Raw genomic sequence first — 13,017 nt, forward strand, 5'->3', positions numbered from 1 at the left:
TTTGAAAAAAAGAGAAAAAAAAAGAGGAGGAATTAGGTATTAAAAGAGCAGCACTGAATGATAAAGCTGTAGCAGTCCCTCTACCACTACAAACCCACACCCCCACACGCACGTACGCACACAGACTGAACACCACCAAACTCCCCGTGACTATGACGTTCCCCTCAGCTTGCTGGTCTAGAGATACTGAATGCCTGAAGCACACCAAGGATAACTGAAAACATCTGCATGGCTTTAATGGGAATCCTCCAACTGAAACAAAGTGCCTTCTCCCTCTGTCTGCGTTGGCACATCCCCGAGTCACGCTCTCACTCCTCTCCTTCAAAGTCAAGATTCCTAAACGTGAAAAGCGGGAGTGGGGAAAGGCGAAGGGAAGAGAAAAAGAGGGAGAGCATCATCAGTGGAAGACCTGCCAGCTGCTGCTGATTCAGCCCTGTTCGGGGGACCACCCCAGCAGAGAGGAGCTGGTTTGCGTGCCACAGACCTCCCTGCCTGTTCCCAGGGACAGGCCGTTTGCTCAGCCTTGCCGGCCAAAGCGTGGGAAAAGCGTAGGTGTGCGCCGTCGCTTGCAGAGGAGCACGGTCACGTTCACGTGTAATCCTTTACCTTTTTCCTCCCTGGATTCAAAGGGTTTCTGTCTTCAAAGTGAGAGCCTTCCATATGGTCATTTGTGACATTTCATCCAGGATAACAATCTCAGAAGGATAAGTCCTGCAATAAATATTTTACATAGCAATCCGTGATTATGGGAACTGATGCCACCAAGGGCATTAGCATCAGCAAGAGGAACAGCGGAGCCCCGAGAATCAAAGCTCTGCATAAGTGTGGGAGGTTTTGCTGGATGAGGAGTTTTGGGAGGCAAGCCCGGGAGCTGCAGAGCAACAGCTCTGTGCAAAGGCTCTTGCTGGGGCTTAGCCCCGGTCCGGGTTCCTAAGCCACTGCTGGTACAGATCACGCCTGCAACTCCTCATGTGTTAAGTATGAGGATCTCCAGCTACCGTAAAAGCACTGATGAGGCAAGGTTTGGGGGTCAAATGCGAGTGCTGCAGCCACTCTGCTTGCGGTCAGAGCCTTGCAATCACTTCCTGCAGCCCTGCCCCCAAATTTGATTTTCCCACCAAGCTGCCTGCTGGTTTCTGTGGGATGCCCCACAAAGAAGCAAGTGGAGAAAACTCTGCCAAACACCTTCAAGCTAATCTTGCCGGGGTTCCTGGCGCTTGGTGGAGCTTTACCTGTCACTGCTTTGCTTTGGGATATCCACGTCACTGGTCTTCCCCACGTTCAGCTGAACTGAACTTGCAGCAGCAGCAGCAGCTTCCATGGCCCTCCTGGACTCCTGATGTAAAAAAGGGACAAATCACGTTCTCTGTCTTTGATCAAAGTGGAGATAAGCTGAATGCCCAGCACAAACTTAGCAGTCTGCCCTCCGCTTCTGCCCCTTGGCAGCTATAGGTATTAGTGCAGCAGGGGAGAAACCGTTCACTCCAAAGATTTCGGGGCAGGGGGACTGTGTGTTCAAAACACGATTATGAGCAAGTCTTGCCAGCAGCAGCAGCCGCAGCAGCATCTAATAATAATCATCATAATGATAATGACCTTTGTGAAAAACGACTCGTTTTAAAAATTACACCTGTATTCAAGCGTTCAGCTCACTGCTACTTGAGGAAACAAAGGTTACAAAAGTTACAGGCTATTGGGATCTATTTCGATTGAGTGCTGATCTTCCCCCAACATTTCCAGACAAGCTGTAAGAGAAACAGGCAATCTCACAGACACACGGAGATGTCCAGCCCCGAGGACACAGCAAGCCTTACCTCTTCTTCTTCTCCAGCTTCATTTCTGGCATCGTCCAACTTCTTCTTCCTTTCTGGCATAAGGTCATCCAGAGAGCTGAGCTCTCGCTTTGAGAAGCAGAAATCCATCGCTTTCCGGACAAATACGAGAGCCAAAACCTTCATGAATAAGAGGGAAGATGCGGTGAGCTCAGAGACGATGCCACCTCTCACTCCAACGCTGCAAACACCCCGCTGCTGAGCGGTGGCAGCTCTTACCATCATGGGAAAGATGATGGCGGCACGGGACACCTTGATGGTCCAGAGCAGGACGAGGCAGGTCAGCTGGATCGCCGTGAAGAAATGCACCTTTCGCAAGGGCACGTGCCGCAGGTAGATGAAATCCGGCTGGTGCTTCGCTGGCATCCAAAACAGCTTCAAGCGATCAAAGAACTGCAAAATAAAAGGGAAAGGTTGCCACCTTGGGACTGCGGCAAGTTTCTGGCCCTCTCGAGACGTGGAGGCACTTTGCAGCATCTCGCTTGCCGTCAGAAATCCTGGATCCCACCGCGTTCCTCCTGGGAGCAGCACCCATTTTCCCTTCGCTCCATCTAGCAACCGGCTTGCCCCTGAGAGCTGCCCACCAAACGGCAACTATTCCATGCCATTCCATTATTAGCATTTCTCGGCCCACTGAATCCCCCCATGAGGATTTCCACCAGTGGTAGAAACTGCCTTCCCTTTGCACCAAATTCCCCCGCTTTTCACGTAACCAAACACTGACCTGCCCTAAACCCTGCAACAGAGAGCGCTGAACTTGCCTGGTCCTCCCAGCCCTCTATACCTCCTGTGCCTCCACCAATCTCTTTCTTACACAAAAGAGTTTCATTGCTTGCTCTGCGAGAAGTTTTTCCCATGCCACTGCTTTTTTCCCTGCTGCTACAGAGACAAAATACCAGGGAGCCGACATGCTGCACGCTGTAAAAGAGTCCGTACCTGAATTCCTCTGAGCGACGACACACCCATGTAGAGAAAGACGCCATAAAGCACAGGCATTGGTATAAACTGGGGGGGGGGGGGGGGGGGGAAGAAAAAAAAAAGAAAGAATGCAATCGTTTATTTTTCTGTATTGCATTTTCAGTATTACCACCCTCTTCCACAGGCACTGCCTAAAATTGCTTGAAGCTTTCCAGCTTCCATTCAGGCTTAGAGATGGGTCAGATATTAACCATTTTTTTGCCATTTTGTGCGCACGAGTGAGCTAAGGCTCTGCTTTAGGCTGAACTTGGGAGTTATCTCTCCTCAGAATAATCCTATTTTCCAGAAAGGTTGGAGGAAAATAGGCGATTTCACCCGTGCTACCCTATGCCGCATTCTCTGGCGGTAGAAGAAACACTTCTGCCTATTCTTGGGGCAACAGGCAAAGGCCACAGGCCTCCTTTTAGCCTAGAGACGAGATTACTTTGTGGGAGGAACGTGCAAGGAAGCCCACAGGGATGACCTCAGTGTGTTTAGCTCCTGGGAACGGCTGCTCCGCGGCATTTGGGGAGCAAATTGCAGCCACTAAAGGGCTGCCTGTTTGAAACAGAGCAGATGTGCTCGTCTGAATATGCTCAACTGTAACCCATAAACATGGGTGGGCCTGAAAGACACCCAAAAATTCAAGCAGTTGCGTTGCTTGCTCGCCTCGAGCACACCAAACGGGGGCCTGAAGGGCTGCAAAACCTAACCGAGGCTGGTTCCCACCGTTGGTCAAGCCCCAAGGGTTGGGACCACCTCCTCCTCCTCCGCTCCACAACTAACTACTCAGGCCTGCAGAGAAGGGACTGTTTTTCTGTAACCTCCAACAAGCTCACGGTTGTTGGGTGGTTTGCATTTTCCTCTCACCTTTAACACAGAAGTGAGGAAGACGGAGCAGCCCATGAGCACAAAGATCAGCAAGCCAGTGACTCTCTGCTCTCGTATCCCCAGCAACTTGGGTTGTTCTCCTGGAGCTGAGCAGTCAGACTCTACTTTGAGGCTATTCACGTGGGTGATGGACAGGACGGTCGCAGCCACAAACCAGGGCAGCCCCATCACAGAGCACACCCTGAGCATCACGGCCACCACAAAAAGGTCCAGGTGGTACCCGCATCCTTTCTGCAGGCAGGAAAACAAGAAACAGAGCATCCCATAGCACAAGAGCAAGGATAACGTCGCAACTCAGACTCAAACCCTGCTCGAGCACAAGTCAACTTCTTCAGAATTCAAAACAAGAAATGGAAACAAGCAAGGGTGTATGCAGGCTTTGCACGAGCACCTGGCATGAAAATCTGGCAGGAGTTCAGACACAATGGATATGCAGAGCTTGTGCATTAAATACTTCTCCAAAAAACAACAAGCCACAACCCAAAAGCACCAAACCATTTTTTCCACTCACAAAGAAAACTGTACCACTTGCAAGGAAGGTGTGACTCTGAGTTATCCCTGGCAGCGCATCAAAACAATTCATTCCCCACACCTGCTGCTGCTGCCATTTTAAAACAAAAACGCACTTCTCTATTGCTCCAAGATTAATTTGCTCCTCCAAAAGGTTGCTCATCTGAACTTCCTTGTCACTTGCTCCCTGCATCATCGTTAATCCAGGAGAGCATCCTGCCACGCAGCCTGACCTTGTCCCAAACCAATGCCTTCAGAAAGCATCGGGAATAAGAGCTTCCCCCCAGACCTGCAGCCCAGAAGGGGCTGGAGTCATCTCTCGCAGGCCCTTACCTTCAGCTTGTGCTCCTTCCTGTTCACAATAACGGCACTGATCTGCTGGTCCATGAATATCAAGATGGTGCAGAGCAGAGCTGGGACGAGCGCAGCCAACACCGTCCACCAAGGGTTGGGTCCTATGGGGTTGATGAACCACCCGCGGTCGTCTCTGGTAGGCTGCAACAAAGCCCACACATCAGCATTGTCTCCCAGCCCAGGCACTCCACTGGCTTTCATTTTCCCCTCCCTCCTTGCGTCAGAGCACCTCCCAGCCCTGGCTTCATGTCCCCCTCTCCCGGGGGCTTCAGCAGTGCCAGTCTCCTCCTTGCAAGCAGCTCTAGATACTTCCCCTGTAGGTATCTAGTTTTGGGGCCATCTTCTCGTTTCCAGGAGGAAGCAAGGCACTTGGAGGTGGAAGAGGAGATGGTCACACCACCAGCATCTCCTCCAGACTCAGCCCTGCCCTGCCCCGGCATCACCTTGTGGCACCCCCACGTGCCAAAACACCCCGTTACCTTGAACGCATGGGGGACCTGGAGCTTCGGCAATGGGATCCCAACCACAAAGTCAAGGAGCACCATGATGACGATGGTGAGGAAAGCAGCAAAGTCACTCACTGTGGACCGTACCTGGGGCGAGAAACCAGAGGTGAGAGGGGCATGGCAAACAGGGCCGTAAGGTGAGATGCAAGAGTTGCAGACATCCACAACATTAAGGCTGCTTAACCAAATCCCACCACCCCTCTGAGCACATGCAGCCTGATCCCTTGCTTAGATACTGCTGCTGTGTTTGTCCCTGTGAGATCTGGGCTCAGACAATAAAAAAAAGCTTAACTAGGCCAACAAGGGTTGGTTTAAGTCAAAATCTAAAAATAATAATAATAATATTAAAAATAAGAAAACACATGTCTGCCACTACAGCTACACTCACAGCTACAATGGCAACAAGGCACTGAGGCATCCTTTAGTCCTCAAAAGGAAGCTCCTCATTCGAATCTACTTTCCACTCGAGCACATAATGCGCAGAAGGTAGGGGAAAAAAAACAAACCGAAAACCCCAACCCCCAAAACTTTGGGAAACCTGACTTCCTACTACCTGAGGAGAAGAAAAAAAATAAAAAAAAATCAAACCCCAAAAATCTTCAATCTGGGGCAGGTCACGAGGCAGGTGGGAAACGCTACGATGATTTTGCACTCATGGAAATGAGTGTGGGACATCCAAGCTCTTGGAGAGCTTGGCCTGCAAGGCCAACGTTTCCCAGCTTGACCAAGGTAGGGCAAATACTGCTTAGTGCTCCAGGAAAGCCATTTTGGGAAACGAGTGCGGAGATGGACACTGGCCACCTCCTTCTACTTACTCTGGTTGGAAAGTAGCGGCTGGTTTTAAACTTCTTCAAGAAGCTTGACAGGGCAAAGGTGGCGAAGAAGAGGATGCAGCACCAGAAGAATACATCAGGGGTGTAGGGGCCGTCGCGTCCACAGGCAGGTCCTTGAAACTCCCCACGCAAATACTGACTTTCCTGGAGAAACAGAGCGTCAGGACACAAAGGCAGTGCACGTGCGGCAGGGAAACCTCGCATAGCTAGGGGGTTTTGAGGATCTTGGTCCAAGATCCACGACCCTGTAACTGCTCCTGCCAATGGAGATTTATATTTAATGAGCAGCAGCAGCTGAACAAGTGACACATCGAACTACACAGCGGAGAAATGAGATGTGAGGAGACACCATACGCTAGTAACACATTACAAGAAACACTCATCCAGGTGACACTCTCCCATCAGTTGCTTGCATTCATAGCACTGTGTTTCCTTAACTGCATCTGGCTTCAGTCCTCACATCTTCCCGCAAAAAACAACATGCCAGGCTCTCCCAACCCTGTGAAGAAAACCTCATCAGCTTTCCTAACTAAAAAGTAATTCTTTTAAAAATTATTTTTAAACCTGAAAAGGACTAGGATTCACAGGACTAGCATCATTACATTCACTTCACAGTCCTCCTCAAAATGGGAGAACAAAAGATAATTGACATGACAAACGCCACAGTTACAGACGTTCCTTCCTGGGGGTGCAGTTCGCACACCTAGGAGCTCATGCATGCACGAATGGGTGACGCCAGGCAGCAGCCTTCTTACGTGCCTCTGACCTCAGGAAGAAACAGATAACATGAATACTTTTACTCCATTTGCATCCTGAGGACCAGAGATGAAGCCCAAGATTTGCCTAGATGACACAGTCAGTTCCTTTAAGGGATGAAATTGTTCGTTTGAGTTTGGCTTCAAGGACTCCCACAGCTGGCGATTAACTAAGAGGTATGCTACAGCGAGGAGCCCGACACACAGACTGCAGGACAACTCATCACGCCAGGCCTCTGAGCTTGCAGTTCTCCGCAGGGCCCGGTGCTGCCTGAGCAGGTGGATGGACTTCCCAGTTCCAGAAATACAAGCTCGTGAATCAAACCCTCCTCAAGCACGCAGGCAAAACTGGCTGCGCTTTAGCGAAGCAAACCAACAACGAGGCTTCCTTTGTTTGGGTGCCTCCTGTCTGACGATGCTCTGGGCTACTTTCTCTTCCTGGCAGCAACAGGAATAAGCTGCTCTCATACCTACCAGCTTCTGACAGAGAAAGAGGATGATCTCGTTCTTGCCTGCTAGGACCAGGGGTGGCAATAACGCAGTCTGCCGAGACTGGAAGGGGATGCCTTGGAGGCGGAAACACGCGGGTGTTCATTACTCCTGGGCACTCGGAATCACGGGAGGAGATGATGCCGAAAGGCCTGATCCGATTCACAAACTGACGCACCTTAGGACTGAAAAGGCTTCTCCTTCCACTAACTTACTTTTCTCTGCAACAACAGCCTCAGGAGAGTAACTTCTCCGTAACCCTTTACACTACAGCAACTACAATACTTAATCCTAATGTACCTTACAAGAAAACTACTGCGGTCTTCTCTACTAGAGGGCCAACGCTGCTGCGCCTGTAAGGAGCGCTTTACGTTTTATTAACCTTTTGAAACAACGCACTAGCTTCCCTTGCAATCGCATTACGTGGGCTTCCTGGGACTTTATATATGCACGTTCGTTTTCTCTGGCTAAATCAGATTTGGAACGCAGGGGTGGCCATCTGAAAACACTGCAAAACATTCTTTTTACATACATCAGTTCTCTGGTGAAGGCAACAACTGAGGAGGATCTTCAGCTAATGTAAAACTGCGAAGCTCAGAGGAGTCGTACTCCAGCTAAAGATCTGCGCACTACTAGGCAGGAATGTCAAACTAAGCAATGCCCAACAGATACAAGTCATTGGACCTTTTCTTTTACAAGTAGGAAAGAAAGGGTACACAGAAAGATAGTGGTCTGTAGAAAATGGATGTAAATCATCAAGATTTCCGAGGATTACTCGAATCGCTTCCTGGAGAGGCCAAAACAAGAAAGGAAGGAAGAATATTAACAAGATAGCCACAATCCCACCGCCAAGTACAGTTTTCAGGCTTGGGAAAAAAAAAATAACATTACAGTTTGCAGGAGTCATGGAAGAGTAGGTTCTAGATATTTTGCTTTTCCTCCTCCCCTTCTTCCCCCTGCTCCCTCCCATCACCTTAGAGCACGCTGCCCTAACAGATTCACAGAAACTGAAGTGAATGAATATCTTAACCCTGAATTAACATAGAAGCAATACTATGGAGAGTGGAGGTGTGCTTTTAAATTTAACAAGTTCTACATTTAAGAAGCCTCCTCCTTGCCAGCACAACACATGCAGTATTGACCTGTTTCAAAAATAAACATATTCCCCTTTTTCGGAATATTGACCCAATTCAGTTACAAAGGAACTGTAATTCAGCCCCAACAAACTCGTGCTTTATAAACGGGAAACTTTTTCTAGGAATACCTTTTGTTGGGAAGTGGCTTGCTGAAAAAGGACATGGGCCTGTGGAAAAGTTCACACAGAGCAGAGTTCTGTGTGAAAGAATGTCAGTTTGAGCAACAAGACTAGGCCTTGGCTGAAAATAGCTGGCTTTACTGATATTGGGAGAAAAACAACAGCTGGTCTCGCTGTTATCAGGAGAAAGACAGGGACGGTGTGACCTTGGCATAACTTCACAAGTAACTTTTGAAGAAGTTCTCATGAGAAAGTTACTGAACACGCGTAGCTACCAACCACAAGTGGGTGTGTTTTAGTAATGAATAAACATTAGCAATGTACCAATCATATTAGGACTAGTAGGCATAATTATCACAAACTGTATAAATATGAGCTATCCGTGCAAATAAAGTTGAATCACTTCTATCACTCATATTGGGTCGACTTATGTGCATTCCTCCGCCGCTCCAACAAATGGCGCCCGAACGGGGACCGAAGAAAGGGGAATTGGAGCGACGGACACTGAGAAGCACCGGTAGCAGCGACCGGGGGGCAAAAGATTAACCGAACGCTGATCGTCTTGGTTGGTGTGTTAACTCTCGTGCCTGGACCGTCCAAAAGGGGTTCGCCGTCAGTGAGGGCTACTGGAAAAAGGCTGCAAAGACTTTTTAACCGAGGTCCCTTAATCAAGGTAGCACCCAGGAGTATCAAGAAGCCGGCCGGCAATGGATCAAGAGGTAGCCCTAAAATTATTACAGTGCTTTTTAGAAAAGCGGGGAGTAAACTGCATTAAGCAAATTTCGGGGTTAGTCGCGCTGGGTCGCGTTAAGGGATGCTTTAAGAATCCGGATTTATTATTTAAGGAGAGTGAATGGCGTAGATTAGGAGACGTATTATGGGATATGGTAACTGACGATGATAAATCAGCTAAAAAACTAATGAAGCAAGGACAGAAACCTTTCAATTAGTGTGGGTACAGCTTCTGAGCTTAGTACCTGGAATGCTATCGGAACCTCCCTATGGGATGAAATTAGTGACGGGTCTAAAGAAGTTAAAGATCTTGTAACTTTATGGAAATTGATTAAGACAACTCTGTAAGAAATGAAAGCAGATCGTAAAGCGTCTGCGTCTGCTTTTGCTGCTCTCTCTCTCCAACCGCAAGCGAAAGGGAAAAGCGGGGAGAAAAACATAATGCAGCGAGAGAGACTTTTTGGAGCTTGTTCGCCTACTCTCGTGCCCTTGACTTCTGCTCCACTCCCTGGGACTGCCGATATTAATCAGCCATCCGACAGTTCCCAAGCCTCCCTAACCGTACGATTAAAGGAAACCCTACAGAATCAGGGAGTGAGTAAAAATCTGCCTACGAAAAACCAGCCCTCAGATACCACCGTTCAACATGAACAAATTATACCTAGCATACACCCTGATTCAAATAATGCAAACAAGGACTTGGCTACTCTAATAATAGAACAAAAAGAGACAATGTTAGAATTGTTAAAGGAAATGGGGAAAAGAGACGGGGAAACCAACCGCACCCGTGACAGACGCGGAGCCACCTGTAATAGCCGCTGCAGAAGAAAGGCAGAGACATTGGAGGGGTGTAATAACAGATGCCATTATAGAAGGGACTATGCTCTAAGCATTCCCAGTTATTGCATCAAATGGACAGAAAAAATGGGAGGTGTTTGACTGGAAGGTCATTGAGAAATTAAGGAATGCTGTGAGTCAGTACGGAATCAAATCTGCGTTAACTCACCAAATACTGCAATTCATTTTTTCTGCTGATACGCTGATACCTCAAGATATTAAACAGCTAGCACAGTTGATTTTGACACCCGCCCGAATGTTAGTGTTTTTCTGGCAGTGGGAGAAGCTCTGTGATAGGGAACAAGCAACATCACGACAACAAACAGATCCCCTATGGGGAGTAACCACGCAGATGCCGATGGGTACTGGACCCTTCGCATCAGGGAACGCTCAGTTACAATGTGTCACTGAGGTTCATCATCTATCACAGATCTTGGCGTATCAAGCTTTTCTTACCGTACCAGACAATATGTACAGCCATGCTTTTACCCAGGTGAAACAGGAGAATACAATTTATGACCACCCTGACATGAACGAGGGCATGAAAGAAAACATGTTCAAAATACTCGCTTTTGAAAATGCTACTGAAAAGACACGCAAAGCATTGTGTAATTTGCCAAAAAATGCAGACATCGTTGATATGATAGAATACACGGATCGATCAGTGGACTCACAGAAAGTAGCCTATGCTGCCACAGCTCTCCAAGGAGCTACAAAGAAACACAAGGCCAGTAAGACACCCTTGGTCAAGTGTTCTAACTGTGGCAAACGTGGACACATTAGGAGCAAATGTACAGGTACTGTTAACAGTAAGTGCTGCAACAAGTGTAAGAAAGATAACCATACCACCAAGAATACAGGAAGAAGGGAAACTTTACACCGACTGCGAAGGCCCCTCGCGCGGCGACACGAATGCAAGGGGCTTGAGCTGCCAGCCCTCTGGCAGCCTCGCAACCACCAGATCCGCCACCGCAGGAAGCTCCAGAGTGGATGTGGAAACCGCAGTCAACATAAAGGGACCACTGGGGTTTGGACTTAGTGCATTTTTAATGGGGCAATCTTCAACAGCTCTAGAAGGAATTCTGGTGCTCCCAGGGCTTATTGATGCAGATTATTGTGGGACTGTGAAAATTATGATTCATGTTTTAATCCCTCCTGTTTCTATTCCTAAAGGTACCAGAATAGCACAATTAGTTCCATTCAGGTCGTGTGTTCCGAACCCAGGTGAAGTACAACGTGGAGATGGTGGATTCGGCTCCCCAGGGAAACCGCAGGTATACTTTGCCATGGACACAACAAGAGGTAAACCAGAAAAGGTAGTGCAATTGGAAGGGCCCGATGGAGTTGTTGTCAAGAAACATATGACAATCAATACAGGTGCTGATGTTATGATTATTTCACAATGCATTTGGCCTCCATCATGGCCATCGATCAATCCAAACTTTGGTATTGCAGGGATAGGGGGCACACAAGCCACCTTAGTAAGTCAGCTACCGATTACATTTGTGTTCCCCGATGGTGAACACATTACGACGTGTCCGTATGTCATGACTACCCCAACTGAATTGTTTGGCCTCGTAGGCCATGATTTATTGAGCCAAATGAAGGCAATGTTAGTGACGCATCCTTTTTAGGAGCGGTCACTGAGGGGTAGCCGATTCTGAAAATTAACTGGAAAACAGATGAACCTGTTTGGATTGATCAGTAGCTGCTAAATTCTGAAAGGCTACTAAAAATACAAGGGTTAGTTGAGGACCAGTTGAGAGCGGGACAAGTTGTTCCTTCTACTAGTCCATGGAATACATCAATATTTACCATTCCCAAGAAAAGTGGGAAGCGGAGACTGTTACATGATCTCAGAGCTGTGAATGTGGTGATGCACAGTATGGGAGCCCTGCAGCCAGGTTTGCCATCTCCAGTTATGCTTCCAGAAGAATGGGATTTGTTAATTATAAATCTAAAAGATTGCACCCAGATGGCGCTGAACGGTTCGCCTTTTCGGTACCATCGATTAACAAGGCAGAACCCTATAAGAGATACCATTGGGTCGTGTTACCGCAATGAACGCGCAATTCCCCCACGATGCGTCAGGTGTATGTGGCCTGGGCATCAGAGCCTGTAAGAAAGCAGTTACCTCAGTAACTTGCCACAGGATGAGATTTTAACTCAATTGCAGGACATCTTAAGCCATCGCGGAGTAATAATCACTCCTGAAAAGGTGCAAAAGGCAGCACCTTGGAAGTATTTGGGGTGGCACATAAATGCTAGCAATGTTAAACCTCAGAAGGTTCAAATAACATGAGAAATTTCAATGTTACATCATGTCCAGAAGCTTGTGGGAGATATCCAGTGGGTGCGGAATCTTTGCGGTATCACTAATGGCAATATGACCCCTCTGGTAGAACTCTTGGGTATGAGAACACTGTGCAGATGAGAAACGGGAAATGACAGAGCTGACCAATTGGTTGCAGCGCCACGGGAGCCTCCTCCAGGGAATCGTTTTCAACAAAGCACGGCAATCGCATGCGTTCTTGCACCAACCCGCTAGGATGTTAGCAAAGCAATTTGACTTACCACTTACTGATGCCCAAGGTATCGTTAAAGCATGCCCTGATTGTCAAAACGAAGGGCTCGGCTTGGGCTGTGGGGTTAACCGACGAGGTCTTTTGCCATTGCAGTTGTGGCAAATGGATTTCACCCATGTCATGTGGTTTGGTGCAAAGCGTTCTGTGCATGTGTGTATTGATACCTATCCTGCTGCCATGTGGGCCACGGCACGAACTGGAGAAAAGGCCTTACATATTGAATGACATCTTCACGCTTCTTTTGCAGTACTGGGTGTGCCTCAAGAAATTAAGATGGACAACGGCCCAGCCTATGGTTCTACACGATTTGCTCGATTTTGTAATTTGTGGGGAATTCACCACGGTACCGGTATTCCACATCTTCCCACAGGACAGGCTATTGTCGAATGGGCCAACCAAACCCTAAAAGAACATGCTGCAAAAACAAAAGGGGGGAACCCAGGGCTTACTCCCAGAGGAACGATTGGCCAAAGCCTTATTT

General features: G+C 48.1%; 1 protein-coding gene across 6 annotated transcripts in view; it reads right to left on the reverse strand.

Moving 5' to 3' along the window:
- LOC126037032 (electroneutral sodium bicarbonate exchanger 1-like) overlaps positions 1 to 13,017 on the reverse strand; it is a 105,762-nt gene that overhangs the window by 76,664 nt on the left and 16,081 nt on the right. For 5 of the 6 annotated variants that reach the window (XM_049797261.1, XM_049797262.1, XM_049797264.1 and 2 more), the window contains 10 exons: positions 5,866 to 6,027; positions 5,024 to 5,137; positions 4,524 to 4,685; positions 3,660 to 3,911; positions 2,769 to 2,837; positions 2,052 to 2,225; positions 1,815 to 1,952; positions 1,233 to 1,336; positions 607 to 711; positions 164 to 336 (listed from right to left, as the gene is read on the reverse strand). In XM_049797261.1, the coding sequence (XP_049653218.1) occupies positions 624 to 711; positions 1,233 to 1,336; positions 1,815 to 1,952; positions 2,052 to 2,225; positions 2,769 to 2,837; positions 3,660 to 3,911; positions 4,524 to 4,685; positions 5,024 to 5,137; positions 5,866 to 6,027 (1,263 nt within the window). In that variant the 3' untranslated portion in view covers positions 164 to 336; positions 607 to 623. Of the gene's footprint in view, positions 1 to 163; positions 337 to 606; positions 712 to 1,232; positions 1,337 to 1,814; positions 1,953 to 2,051; positions 2,226 to 2,768; positions 2,838 to 3,659; positions 3,912 to 4,523; positions 4,686 to 5,023; positions 5,138 to 5,865; positions 6,028 to 13,017 lie in introns of those variants that run through there. The other variant, XM_049797260.1, reaches the window with a different exon arrangement.

This window comes from Accipiter gentilis, unplaced genomic scaffold (assembly GCF_929443795.1).
Source record: "Accipiter gentilis unplaced genomic scaffold, bAccGen1.1, whole genome shotgun sequence".
Lineage (NCBI taxonomy): Eukaryota > Metazoa > Chordata > Aves > Accipitriformes > Accipitridae > Astur > Astur gentilis.